At 36.5% G+C, this 15,777-nt stretch overlaps 1 protein-coding gene across 4 annotated transcripts in view; it reads left to right on the top strand.

The window, feature by feature from the left end:
- The window catches only part of LOC129774659 (zinc finger protein rotund-like), a 245,985-nt gene that overhangs the window by 131,912 nt on the left and 98,296 nt on the right, over positions 1–15,777 (top strand). For 3 of the 4 annotated variants that reach the window (XM_055778479.1, XM_055778477.1, XM_055778478.1), the window contains exon 2: positions 1,153–1,608. In XM_055778479.1, the coding sequence (XP_055634454.1) occupies positions 1,153–1,608 (456 nt within the window). The remainder of the gene's footprint in view (positions 1–1,152; positions 1,609–15,777) is intronic. The other variant, XM_055778480.1, reaches the window with a different exon arrangement.

Genomic DNA, 15,777 nt, shown 5'->3' on the forward strand with positions numbered 1-15,777 from the left:
GTGAAATGCATCGATTTGTCTTTCTTTTCTCTCCATGGGCACTTTTCCCTTCGGCATTTTCCAAATTTGTTGATCAAAACAACTAAAACAAAGGAAAAATGTAACTGGTTTTATAGAAACTTGACACTTGAAAAATACAAAACCATCGGTTTATGCTCAGCGCTTGCACACACACATATGAAAATAATGCAGTGTATGGTAGTTATCAATACCTACACACTAGAATATAAGTTGAAGCATTGTTTGTTTACAATGGCACAATGCTGCAAGAACATCACCTGGTCTTAAAGAAATTGGACAGAGTGTATGCATGAAAAATTGGGGCAATCGGTAAGCGAAAACCGTACCTAAAAAGGCGTGCATCGTCTTTTGAGTCGATTCAACGGAAAAATTAACTAATTTCTTCGAAATAATTATTTTTCTAATGAGTTCGAATTTTTTTTTTCCTCAAAAAAATATTATTAAATCGAGCCGTCTGATTTGAGTATTGTGTTCGACAAAATCCATCGCCTTGTGAGTTCCAAACAATACCGAAATAATTACCTGAGATCAGATCACTGCTCCACATACCGTTCATCGTTGCTTTGATCAGTCTCAACTGGACATGAATCCGTTCTAACATGATCTATCCTCACTAAAGTAGCCAAAAGAAAACACAACGGAATAATTTGTACTCCTATTAGATCTAAACGTTAGGGAGGGCGTGGGAGGGCGAGTATTTTTCAAGAAATTTTGGAAACGGAAATCATTGCGAGCGTGATCCGTACTCCTGTGAAAAACAGTTACTTGTTTACAGAAGCTGGTATAACGATGACTCAGTGTTATGACCATCACAGTCGGAATTAAATAATAAATGTAATAAAAAGGTGAACTTACTGTTGACAGCCAGCTTGTGTTCGGCTGTCAATTCTGTCCAATTCTGATAATTATCATTATCATTATGATACTACGGAGAAGGAAATATGACACACTACTTTCGGTGCAAATTAAACGGCCTAAATTGAATTCATTACCGAAGAATGGGATAGCAGAAAAAATGGATTCTGTTTCTCTCTCTTCGAATTAACATCATGCTCGATACAAACCATATAAAATACTACATTAGACCATTCCAAAGCATTAGCTAACCGAGACCATCACTATTGTCCACAGAAAACACCATCATCCTTCCACTGGCTTTCGGACGCCACAAACAACAACGACTATTCGAAGGCCAACAATAACCACCACCACCACAATCATCACCACCACCATAGCATCTGTAGACATCCGGAAGACTCAAAGCCCGCACTAAGTTGTGGTTCTCCTCGATCCGCAGGTAACGGAACGCATCACAGCGGCAGCAGCACCGGAGGGGGACCCACCTCTGGACACCATCCATCGGCGGCGGCATCGGAGGGAGCGACTCCCGACTCCAGCAGCACGACGGCGACCGCAGCGATACCCAACTTCAACCAGATGCCCGTGCCGGGTTCGGTCCAGGGCCAGAACCCCACCCAGGGTCTGGTCCACTGGATGAGCGCCGTGATGGCCGAACATATGACCTCGAACTCGCACCACGACTCGGCTGCCGTCGGGATGCACTATATGTGGAACGGACCGGTCGAGGTAAGACTGTTTTTGTAATTTTAATCTAGAAAATAATTTCGCATTAAATTTTGATGAGTTCGGTATCCACAATTGGCTCCTTCTTGGTGAGACCTGTTGTGAGCGAACGAATTCTTTCTTCCATTGGAATCACCGGAGGATGGTTCAGCTTTCAACTACTCCTGAAAACAGCAGTGCTGCACGGTCCGGTGATTTGTCATAGGAATATGTTCAAATATGAGCGAACAAAAGATATGTTTGGTTCCATTCAACAGAAAAGCACAAATAAGTAATAGCAGAGATGTTCACTAGTATCCATCATTCTTTTCTCACTCCACATTTGCGCAAAAAACAATCAAACTTCCTTCTCCCCTTCCCTTTTCGAATATTGCATCCACATAAAGCAAGACATAAAATTGAAGAATATAAAAAATCATCCATATATATAAAAACAAAACTTGTTCGCTACACACGGAGCATAAAAACATCCACCGAAGGAACATTTCTTTTCACCATGAGAACCAGTCGAACGCTGCTGTTGGGGTGGAAGCTGCACTGAAGCGAGGAAAGGCAGAAATCCCACATAAGAAGTGAGGTCTTCTTTGGCGAAATACGATGGGGTGGTGGCTGGCTGGCTGACTGGTCGATTCATGTCGGGAAATATCTTCTTTATTCCCCATTTTCTCACGCCAACACATTCGCAAAATGCACGTCGCCTTCCCTCTGCTATTCTCTCGCAGCCGTCACACTGTCCCACTCTCGTTATCCTTGGCAATAGAAAACAAAACAGAAATATATTTATACATAGAAAACGGCGCACGGAAGGAAACCTCGGTGAGCCAAGTGTGGAAAAGTCTCAACGGGCCGGCAAGTGAGTCGGGTCAGGATCGCATTTTCCGCATATCCCTCTTTACCTGCTTCTGGCTTGATGCTTTTCCGCCACCCATTCCACCCCGTTCGCGCCCACCATCACACTGTTTACATTTGCGATAAAGAGCGTCTCACCACGGTCAGGTTGTACCAGATGATGCGTTGTGAACATGTGGAGTTACTATGTGTTTTAAGGGCGAAGCGAATCTTAAACATGACGGTATTTACTTGGTGGGTATTACCGATTTTTTATACCGAGAAAATAACAGTATTCGAAAATAAAAAAAGGTTAAGCTTTATTATCGAAAATTAGCGATAGAAATCACCACATAGACAAAGTAGAAATTCAACAGACATAATATGTTGAGTGATTCATCACTCATGCCGCAAAGAATTTTATTCGTAAAAACTTCCTGCAACCTGGAAGTTTATTACTGCTTCTACCGAAGATGAACGAATAGTTCAAAGGGCATTAAATAACATGAAGCGGTATTTTCTTTCCGTTCCTCCTGATTCATTGTTGTTGTTGAGTAGGCTACCGGCAAAAGGCGTGCTTTACTTTGCAGAATCTTCTTCATAAAATTTTTCTTTCGCCGGCAATCCATCTTCCATAAAATTACTCCTGATCAATGTCTTCTACGCAGATATTGCTTCTTCTGGGTAGTCCTGGTCCACTTTCTAGCAATCGCTGCAATATTTTGACAGCTTTTTTGAGCCACACAATTTGATCACACAAATATACTAAAATCGTTCCTCAGATATCCTACGGCTGCAAAATAATTCGAGAGGCTTCCGCCTTTCATGATTCATTGTTTGAGGACATCGAATAGTTGAACAATTTTGCGATATTTCTGAGCGCCTCAAGGAAATCAGTTCATTACAAAGATACTACACCCAAAGTTAATTTTTAGCGCATTTTCTGGCATCCCGATTTATTACATTAAATGAGCTGAAAGATAACATAAAATGTTCTACTCCCCAATACATGTATATCATTTGTATGATATATATGCTAGAGCCAATATGAGGGAGCGAAACAGGAGACCCATTCAAATGAAAGCTTTTCGTATAGTTTGCCAAGTACAGGGCCCAGACAGAGAAAGATATATTCTCGTTCATGTTCTTCTTTGTCGTCTTAGGAAACACCTTCCAACTTCATTTTATGATGAGGTGTAATATTATATTATCACGCTCCTTTATAATAGCGCTGGCAGCTAGGGGAAGTCCGGGCAAGACGCCCCGGTTAAGCAAAACAGGATGAAACATGTGTTTTTACTACATATTTCAACGTTTCTTCACATCCACAACGTAGCCACGTTTGTTTTCTATGTAATGAAATGATCAATAACGATCACGGTTAGGCAAACCAACAGAAATAAGAAGAATTCTAAACGCATCCGTATTACATCATTCTTAAAAAAGCGAGGTAAGATGCCCATATGCGTGTCCAAAACGCACCACAACAAAGAATCAAAATGTCAAACGATATCGAAGCGTTTATTTTAGATAACTCTTGATTCGCTGCTTATACGCTCCGTTTCCGTTACGTTTCTACCAGTTAGAATCATCATATGATCTCGAATTTTCGAGGCAAACGCGGAAAACGCTAAAGAATTTTGAATCCAATATATTTGTTTACAAGCGTATCAGTATGTGCCGCTGTTCTTAAATATATTGCTACGTGCCGCTGTTCACAAATGTGCTGCCAGACTTTTGGCCTTCGTATTTATGAGTTTTTATTCTGATTCTAAGGTTTGCATTATTCTTAATCATGGATGGATTTTAGTAGTCAGAAACATTGGAATGATTTTGTTCGTTCTGGTTCTTATCACATAATACAAGAACAGATATTTGAAAATGGTTTTATGCTTTTCAGAAACCATCTGGGTATAAAACAATTGCAAAAAATATCTGAGTAAATTGGTCACACTGGAACTGACTAACTCTCTTTATTAATTTCCATACTGGAGCGATGTGCCCCATTATGAGATGGATTATGGATTATAAAATTGATATAAGAAATGATTTTTTAACATTTTTTTATTCAAACTCAATTGATAGCTCTGGTAACATTTAAGAATGTATTGGAGTTTGCAAAATTGAAATAAGTTTTTTAATGCTTCAAAAGTCTTATAACAGAAGCGGTCAAAGTTGCATGAAATCATGCAGTTTTTTTATATATAATTATTTTATGAAGATAGACTTGGTTTACATTTGATTGTATTTATAATGAAAAAAGGAAGTTATAAGCACAGAAAAATCCTGTCAATTACTGCGTTTTGTATGATTTTTCATGGTGGTGCGTTTTACCGACACCGTCTTACCCAAAGTTCCCCTATATGGACAGCGTGGTCGTGTAAAGTAACTTCGCATTCCAGCCGGCCTTGGTTCGATCCTTTGACGTCGTATGGACTTTTTTTTTTGCACAATCCCAAATGAAAAGAGAAAAGAAAACAGAAAGAGATGTATGCACGCATACATACAAACCATTTTTAAGCTTCAAAATAGCTCATTTTTTGCGCATTTGACTCTCATGACCAGGAAATGGCATCTTTTCTGCCAACGCTAGTTTGGGTGTAGGGATTGCGTGCCAAAATTTAAATAACCGGTTATTCGGTAATGAAAATTTTATAACCGGTAAAACCGGTAAATTATCTGTAAAAAACATACATTAAAATAAACCATTTACTTAGGAAGAAACGGCTTTTATTTATAATGATTAGTTAACAAATAAAAATTTTGCAAGTTTTTGCTGATTAACACTAGGTTTACGGATGTTTTTTATATACCTATCTCTACGAACACGCGTCAATTTGAAGGAAGAAAAAAGAAAATAGACATCCATCAATATATATTTATCTCGATCAATGCATAAAAGTGGAATATGTGGAGATGGAATATAAATGAGCTATTCCAAATGAAATCGACAAATGACAAAACATGAGTATTTTTGATTCGAATGAAAGTTTGTATTCCGTTTGGGTTGAAGGAAATATGAATTTTCCACAGCAATTGGGATTGTTTTGACTCAAGCGTAACTTTTGAAAAGGGCGTATCGATTTTAGTAGGAGAAATCTTTGATAATTTATATCTCAAAAACTATGAGTCGTACCGAAATAGTGTCTTAGAAAGAGTTATAGAGTATGTCTAAACATGAAAAAAATATACACTGAGAAAAAAATAGTACTCTTTTTTTTATTTACAAAAAAAATATTTAATTTGCAATATCCAAAATACACATTTTTTAATTTTTTTAAATTTTTTCACATAAAATAGAAGTCATGTGGAAAATTTAAAAAATGGGTCCAAGATGGTAAAACTATTTTTGATGAACTTTGTGGAACATCGAATTTTTATGAATTTTCGAAACTTCGAATTTTACCGAAATAGTGTCTTAGACAGAGTTATAGAGTATGTCTAAACATGAAAAAAATATACAGTGAGAAAAAAATAGTACTCTTTTTTTTTATTTACAAAAAAAATTTTAATTTGCAATATCCAAAATACACATTTTTTAATTTTTTTTAATTTTTTCATATAAAATAGAAGTCATGTGGAAAATTAAAAAAATGGGTCCAAGATGGTAAAACTATTTTTGATGAACTTTGTGGAACATCGAATTTTTATGAATTTTCGAAACTTCGAATTTTTGTATGTTAACAATCATTTTTAGCCACAAATTATGAATCCTGATGTGATTTAAAACAAAGAAGCTCATTATAAATCTCCTTCTAAATTCAGCCATTCTCGAGATATATTATATTATTTTTCCTTTAACAACCTCATTTTCTTGCAAATTAGCTTTTATATTGTTAAGAAATGTGGACTGTTGTGTTTTAATGTAATCATGAGTAAGTAATTTTTCTATTTTTTCGCAAAAATACGATACAAATTCTTCCACCGGTTTTACAAGAGATTCTATGTCGCATCGATCAGTAGAAATCCATTGTGCATAAGTGATTTCAATTAAATTGCGTTCCTGAAGCTTATCTAGAAACCAGTTTCCAAACTCGTCCATTGTTGGGCATTTCTTGCATTCACGAAGGTAACAGTATTTTGATCTATTTTCATATGTTAGATAGTATTTTTTTCCATATTTTCTTTGCATTCAATGTTAAAGGAATATTTTTTGAGACTATGAAGCATGAGATTTACATTCTCATGGAATGTACAAACACAAGTTTGGATTAAGTTCCTTAAAGCTGTTGAAAGTTTTCCGTAATGATGTTATGTTTGGATGTGTTGACGCTTCCCATATTTGGCTACAGAAATGATCGACTGATATCGTCGTCATTATAAAATTCCGAAACATGATTTTTAACATCTTCACTTAAACTTGGTCCATATTTGCTATGTGGTGTCGACGATACTCCTTTTTCATTTGCCAGTTTTTTGGCTTGAATTGCCATACATTTATTAACGCCAAATTCTTCTTCCATTTTTGGCACGGACCAAGACTTAGGCAAAACTGTTAAAATTCTAACTTTTTCTGATCTTGTTGTCTCTGTGTGGTCAAATTTCTCTTTGAGCTGATTGATAATCTCATCAAACTCTTTTGCCTTTTGTTTAAAGTTCGACTCTTCGTCTTCTTCATGTGAAAAGGAAAATAGATTTCTTTTAATACCTTTAGAAATTTCTTTGAATTTTTGTTCGAGGTAACTAGCCTGACCAAGTCTTTTCGTCATTATTGGTGAAACGTTAAAACCGGCGATTCTCTTGTTGAATAGCTCAATGTTGTACGCTCGGGAATACTCTGATATATTGCTGTTTTTGGGAATCTTGCGAAGATGCTGAAACGACTGAAACTATTGATGGTACTTCTTCTAAAGTATTTCCTAGTGCTGTGCTGATCTGCTCTTCAGTATTACACTGCTTTGGTTTGGAAGGGTATACAGATAAACCGCATGATCCGCATTGTGGTATACTGTTATTCACTCTATAAGGAAGATTGTTCGTCTGATGAACGATGTTTGAATATGAATAACTTTATATACATTATAGAGGTACCTTAAAGGTACCTGACTTTATATACCTGTACAGAGGTAGCTAAAAGATGCCTGACTTTATATACCTATACAGAGGTAGCTTAGAGATACCTGACTTCAGGTATAATCTAGGCATAACGTAAACAAGTTAATTATATTTGTACCCTTAACGTCCGATTGAATCAACAAGGTGTATTTGTTGTTGGGATTTCAATTCTACTGTTCGTGTTTTGATTGTGTAACACGAATAATATGTTAAAAGTTTGTATTAAGATAAAAAAAGATTTTTTGATATCGCTACTTTTTGTGTTAACCCACATGTCTTCAAATGTTTTTCAACGTAACTCCTAAACATATATTTTTACCATAATTCGAAAAGTTGTTGGAAATTATAAGAAAATTCATAAAACTTCATGAACATGACGGTATAACACGCCAAACATATTAAAAGGGAATATTTACTATAGAAAAGACAATAAATTAAAAATATTTTTCTAAATATCTCGTTCCTTCCTTCTCGTTGCATTTAGAAGGAGATTTATAATGAGCTTCCACGAAGTTCGTCAAAAATAGTTTTACCATCTTGGACTTATTTTTTAAATTTTCTACATGACTTCTATTTTATATGAAAAAATTAAACAAAATTAAAAATATGTATTTTGGATATTGCAAATTAGAGTTTTTTTTTTTGTAAATAAAAGAAAGAGTACTAATTTTTTTTCTCAATGTATATTTTTTTCATGTTTAGACATCAATACGCTATAACTCTTTCTAAGACACTATTTCGGTACGACTCATAGTTTTTTTAGATATAAATTATCAAAGATTTCTCCTACTAAAATCGATACGCCCTTTTCAAAAGTTACGCTTGAGTCGAAAAATTCCCAATTGCTGTGGAAAACTCATATTTCCTCCAACCCAAACGGAATACAAACTTTTATTCGAATCAAAAATACATGTTTTTAAAATCTGCATTTTTTGGACGATTTCATTTGGAATTGCACAAATGCAGCCGATTTTTGTTATTTTCCATATAAAATTTGAACTGCGTCAAAATGACGAGTAAAGCTAGCGTTAAAGTACTTAAGGACATAGAGAACGTAAATTTGGTTGTCTTCTAACCTAGATCGGATCTCATTAACAAAATTTCCAAAAGAGGAAAACGCCCGTTCAGAGTCCAATTATGTTGGGCGTACAGTACGAAGAGTATCGAATACCATTGTCATCCGGGTTGCCACATACAGGTCGGACTCGATTATATATTGTCGACCATTTTTTTTTTTCAACAATTATTTTCAAATCCTATACATAATCTAATCTCAAGAAAACAATTTTTTCATTAATGTATGAATGTCAAACATTAATAGAAAAATAGCTTTTTTGTGATTCGATTATGTATTGGATTCGAAAATTAACGTTGAAAGTGATATTGCGATTATATATAATCGTGTCCGACCTGTATACAGAATATTCTGTGTTTTACAGATTTTTCGCCAGATTTCAAATACAGAATCTGTATATACAAAATTACAGATTTTCAGCAAAAATTCAGCATTTACATTTTTTTTAAACTTAATTTTAAATATTGAATTTATTACTGCGCATACATTGATACCTTGATTTACAAAAAAGTAGAACACCACGCAATAATATGGCTTTCGTTGGAGGCAGTTGTTAAGCGAAATCTTGAGCGATTAGAAGAGCTTGAACTATTCTTTTCGTTCCAAGTTAAGTATGACCATAATCAATCCACCATATATTGACTCATTTAAACGATCCTATGACTAAATCGGTTATGCTGTACCTAAACATTGTTCTATCGCTCATCAATGAAGTCAATTGCACTTTTCAATCAGAAAGTTCTCAATTTTGCGAATTTTGTAATGAGACAAATATGTTATTGTTGATCATGTCGGGTAACATATGTTTTGAGAGCTACGTGCAACGATTCGCTAATGCTGACCATGATGTGAAAGATTTTGAACACTTTCCGAAGAAGCCTGAGGATGTTTACGTTGGTATCGTGAAGAAGAAGCTGAAAAGGTATTGGATGCAGCTAGGAAGCTGACCTTTAATTCGATTTGTTGTGATTTCTATATTGAACTCGTGGAACAGATTTCAAAGAAATTTCAAAATTGATTTCAGCGATCCGGTTATCAAAAATGCGGCCTTGATAAACCCCTCGAATTTTCGTCAAACTACCAAGCCTTAATGATTTGATACGCCAATTACACAATTTTAATTTTTTTCCCTAATTTTTCGATACAGGAATACCGATTTTTACAAAAAAAAACCAATTAAATGTGGCAACCCTGATTGTCATGTATTTGCCTCTGATGCCCTCGGTACGAAAACTCTTGTCCGAGGGTTTTCGTCAATCCGTTAATTGACGTCAAACTTGGACTGGACGTTGATACTTTTGATTGTTGCAATCGTCGTTCAAGTTGATGCTCAACTGTTCTGCAGGTTTCGCAGGATTTTTTCCTCCTGTTGTCCAGCTATTGAATCAATATCATCATCGTCAAATTTGATTTAGTCAGGAACAATTGCAAATGCCTGTTTGATCAATGCAGTCCGTGACATTTGATAGAAGACGCCAAAATCATCATGAATTGTGCTACGATCAAGAGCAGAATTTTTTTGTTTTTTTTTTATATCTTTATTATAGTGACTTTCAACTCATTTGGCTGGTTCGTCACTTTTAATTCCATTTTTGGAAGAATGTCGGAAGTAGGAATTGAACTCGTGACCTTTAGCGTGAGAGGCATGGATGTTACCACTACGCCAGATCGCCTCCCCCAAGAGCAGAATGATTATTCATATACGGATACAAATCTGCATAAACGAAACGTTTTTCTGCAATCCTTCATCGCTGTCAGTTCTTCATCACTGAAGCTTATCTTGTGTTTCGTTTTCAGTTCGAATAGCGATTTTTGAACTGAAGTTCAGAGGACTTAGAATCGGTCTGTATTTTCGATCTTATTTGATTCTCGAGTAATATTTCATAAAGGCAAATATTATTTATAGTGTAAAAATAAAAATTATCGAATTAACCGGTTATTCGGTAATTCGGTAATTGAAAATGTCCCGGCATTACCGGTAAAACCGGTTAACAATCTCAAATATCGAATCATACACACAGTGGTTGATGAATTGAAAATTTATTTTCGATATTTTGATGCAATTTTCAGTTGGTAATATGTAATACGATAAACCTTTGCGCAAGTTCCAAAATGCTCTACGAAATAACAGAATCCATAAACCATCAAACCATGGGAGGATCAAATTAATTACCACTGATCAAACAGTGATACCCGCTGCGAGCTATGTATGTTCGAGCTTCACATTCGCTTGATTACATAGCCACCACACCTCATATGTCAGCTTCGTTACATCTCACTCGGCATCCGGATTTGGATGCAGGGAATGCAAACGGAACGTAAACGAGGATGAGAGAACGAAAAAAGCTCCGGTTTTAGTGTAACACATCAAACATTGCCACGCTTTCTAGTGCTTTCCCATTCACAAAGGCTTCCCGGAAATGAAAGTTTCATTCCGCAGCTTCCAGCGTGGTTCGCAGCATGTTCCCTTGAACCAGCACCGCCCATGCGGCAGCATCACGTTCTTTCGCACGCATATGAAAGAAGGGACAATCCGATTACGGGCAAACGGCATGCTGCGAGTGTCCACAATATAAACGCGATTCTCACTAAACACAATCCGCACCGGATAGCCGCCGCACATTTCACCGCAATCCGACTCTCTCTCAGAGTGTGGACAAGATAAAAGCGAGCTGCTACGAAAACACAACAGCAACAAATTCGCGGTGGAAAGCAGCATGAACCCCACCACAAAAGGTCGAACAAAAAATTGGATACAAAACACTACGCGTTATGCTCCAACCTCCACTCCAAATCATGCCAATGAAGTATCCTGTCCTGACCCTCTAAACCGGGTTGAGAAGGAAAAAAGGGAAAACAGAAGAAGGACGGAGAGAGAAAAAATGCATCTCACAACTACAACCGAGTAAAGGAAAAAATCACCATGCAATGAGTGGCCTCCCATCCAGCCAGCCTTCCGTTTCCGGCCAGGTTTAGACCAGGAGAGCGTGGCGAAGGGCGGCACGAAAAAAATCGACCTGGTGATAAAAAAATACTAAAAAACAACACTCAATTAGTTAGTGGTATTGGTGCAAATGTTCAACAGATTTTGAGTTATCTAGTTTTTGTGTGGATGTCGCTTGGCGGCGATTCATTCCTATGTATATTTTCAGTAGTTGTTAAGCTGTGCTACACGACTAGTATGAATCTAATTAAGCACATGTGTTTAGATTCTATCTCTCAACTATTTATTGTAAAGTTTATATGAGCAAATGGTATATATAGTATTCATCAAACTTTCGAATAACCAATCTATCTATATTCAATATAAAAACCTAGAAGAATGTTATATCTGTAATATAACCACAAGGTAGACGTAGGATTACCACTGGCTCAGCAACCATTTGTTTGAAATTGCATCAGAATCAATTCTCAATGAATGAACGAATGAATATTTTAAAAAAATGCTGAGTTTTTCTTGTGTGGGTGAATGAGAATAACTATGGAATTGGTATAAACATAAAGGCTATCAGGACTTGTTGGCGGTCCTGAAAAGAACCGATGAGTTTGAGTGGCTTTGTAAAAGCAACTGTAGATATTTGTTATATGATTCATTTTGTTTTCGATTGTTTATGACCATTCCATGCGAAAGCAGAATAGCAACTGATGCTTATGGATTACATCACGGAACACCTAGTCGTATACGCAAATGTGTGCGAATATTCCTTAGCTCGGGTGCATTCACAGGCAAATAATTTTCCAAGCCCCTCCATGCGAAAGCAAAATAGAAACTGAGAGAGCAGTGTTACCACACGTACAGATTTATCTGGAAAGGTACAGTTTTTTTTTCATTATTTTTGGTACGGATTCTGTACGGTAGAGAGTACAGATTTTCGTCAAAAGGTACACATTGGTACATATTTTTTCCGTGTGTGAAATTTCTTACATTTGAACAACGCAACATTATGATACAAGACGACTTTTACGCCGCAGTATCGCAATCTAGCAATCTAGATTCCGAAAAACGATGTATAAGCATCATCAAACACAAGAATAAATTGCAAATATAAATGTAGTGTTTGTAGTAAATAAATGAGTATTTTTTTCATGCTAATAAAATAGATTTTTCTCTACAACGAATATTTTCGATGGTACACATTTTTGGAAGAAAAATTACAGGTGAGAAAGATTTTTAACCCCTCTGGTACAGATTTAAATGTGGCAACACTGTGAGAGAGATTGGCGCCGACATCATACAACATGACTCAACTGAAATGGGACTGAAACGTTATTTCAAGTGATTGATATATTTATAGTGATTTAGATAGTATGTTTCGAATCAGTTTATCAGTTATTGAAACAATTTTTTGGATCAATGAGTTACAATTATATGAATCTTGGACATGAAGTGAGTTTTATACCACTTCGTTCAGCCGTCGAAGAGTTATTAACACTCATAACCTTGCACTCCCATCGTCACGCTTTCGTTTCTGAATCTTTGAACTTACACCCCGGTACAGAAATGAAAAACGTCAAAAAACAATACTTAAATTTTGAGCCAGCCATTTACGACCGAGGAAAAACTATCATAAACGCACTACATAAACTGTTAATTCGAACTGGTTCGATGGACTGTTTCTATGGGCGAATAGGGATTTACGAGAGAATGAAGAATCATACTATTTAAAGTCTCCGTGACCAAAGAAAAAAAAGAAAAAGAAAAATCTCTGCAAAAGAAAAAGGACAACAATTTACGGTGTAAAGTAACTAAATAAATCAACACATAAATTAACTTTCTTGCATGACCTGAATCGCTTTTACTCATGACGAGTCTTCGAACGATCGCATAAATTGTTCAAGGTCTTGTTGTGATTCTGAAGTTCTTGTCTAAATTAATTGCACAATTGCTCAACCAATGGGCAAATTCATAATCGGTACCGACAAACGAGTTCGGATAGGATCGAGTAGAACATAATCTATTTATCAACCTTGCACCTCTTTCAAAAACTGTAGCATCACCACAGCGCTCTGTGTGCTCCCGTGGCCGAGTGGTTAGCGTCAAACCTAACATGCCGGGGGTTCGGGTTCGATTCCCGTTCTGGTCGGGGAAATTTTTCTTCAAAGAAATTTCCTCTGACTTGCACTGTGGTCACGTGTATTCTAGAGCTTGCCACTCAGAATGCATTCAAGGCGTGTTATTTGGCATAGAAATCTCAACTAAGTACTAATGAAAATGACGCAAGTAATACTACGTTGAGACGGTGGAGTTCCTCTAGGAACGTTAGTGCCATATAAGAAGAAGAAGAAGCATCACCACAGCAATCGAACAGATGCGTCAGTGCGAGTTTAAAAAGTGTTTGGGAATAAATTGGATAAGGCGTAAAATGTACAAACACAAAAAATATCAATTAAGGCCATGTTCTCACTGCAGCGGGGCGTCAACTAGGCGTGGGCGGGGCGTGTTCACTTCTCGCAACGACATTTTAATTCACTCACATTGCACCGTGCCAGCGGCGTGTCTTCGGCGTGTTTTATACAAATTGTGAATGTGTATTTTTGAATGAAAGAATGAAAATTGGTTTATTTCTAAATATTCCAACATCGTTGGACGAACCGGGACAAAAATCGGACGGTGAAAAACGTAAAAACACTAAAAAAAACGAGAAAAATTAAAATTAGGTCACTACTACAAACAAACATATGCAAGAGAGAAGCGGAGAAGTACAAATATCGCCGGCGTGAAGTGTTTTCGTTTGCACGCCAGCCACACGCCAAAACCACGCTCACGACACGTCAGCCTGGTGTGAACAAATCGGTAAGAACACACACGATTAATCGTAGGCATCACACGCCCTGCCCAAGCCACGCTGACGCCTCGCTGCAGTACGAACAAGGCCTAATTCTTTAAAAAAGGGTTTTCAGCGAATTGGAGGAATAAAAACAATGCTCGTATTCGCAAAAATTTAATGATGTGTGTCTCTGTAATATTAATATTGTGTATTTTTAGGCGTTATTGATATTTATTTGAAGAAAAAGATAAAATTGAATGAAAAACTCTGAAAAATATATTTTTTTAACTTCATTCAGCTTTAATAGCCCTTTAATTCAGCCACATCATTGATTCTTGGTCTGTCAGTCCGTATGCGCGAGTATAGAAGAGTTAACTCATGATGTTAGCTGACCACTGTCTAGAGTAAAACTGGAAAACAGAGAGAAATTGAGAGATTAAGATTGAGAGAGAGATAGACAAAGAGAAAGAGTACGTAGAATTATCGAGGTTTTAAATAGAAACAAAACTACCTAATTTTGCAAATTTCATCAAATTGAAAGCATGCGCGACTTTTGAAAACTCTACAATGGAATCAAAGTGGGCAGCAGCAAAATAAAATTTTCACCTTTGCAGAAAAATCTTCACATCTACATATTAGATCTTTTTTTTTTGTTTGTTCCATTCAGTTGTGAGTTACAGGGTGTTAACAATGGAGGTCAACAAAGTGAAAATTCGGTACATTTTACTTTTTTGCTTTTATAAATGCGAAAATGCAAGCCAGGCCGCTGAAATTGCGATTAGTGTGTATGGTGTCGATAATGCAACAGTAAAATACGTGCAATTATTATTTTTCAATATTTTTTAATTTTTTTTAGTGCAATATACTAAATTGAGATCTCTACTGTCAACAAATGAACCGTTTGAAGCTAGCGATTGACCAGAAACGTTCAAAACTGGCTAACAGAAGAGGTTTTGTGATCCATCAGGATAACGCAAGACCACAGATTTCCGAGAGCTTGATTGGGATGTTTTTCCATGATTTCCAGTGTCATTTCGGTGCAACGCTACATCACACTGGTGATATTTGAACTACAACTAATTTTTTAAAATTATTTTAATTTGGAGGATCGTTTTAGAACCACTCTCCCCTACACATAAACACGCTCTTCGGAAATGAAAATTTACCAAAACCGACACTTTCTCTTTCTCTCAGTTTGCACACAACAAAGAAGTAGACGGCAAACTCAAGCGCATTGAAACCGGTCAAATACGAAACGTACACTCACACCACTAGTTAACGTATATGCTAAGAAGAGTCCACACTCTGGCAAAATTATACAACATTGCGTTTAAATTCAGTCATAGAAACAGACTGTGATTTTAAAACCTGCGAATCACTCAAGCCCGTTATATTTACGCTCTCTGAATAGATATATACCAATACACCAACATCACTCGCGCAAGA

The sequence above is a fragment of the Toxorhynchites rutilus genome, chromosome 3 (genome assembly GCF_029784135.1).
Source record: "Toxorhynchites rutilus septentrionalis strain SRP chromosome 3, ASM2978413v1, whole genome shotgun sequence".
NCBI lineage: Eukaryota > Metazoa > Arthropoda > Insecta > Diptera > Culicidae > Toxorhynchites > Toxorhynchites rutilus.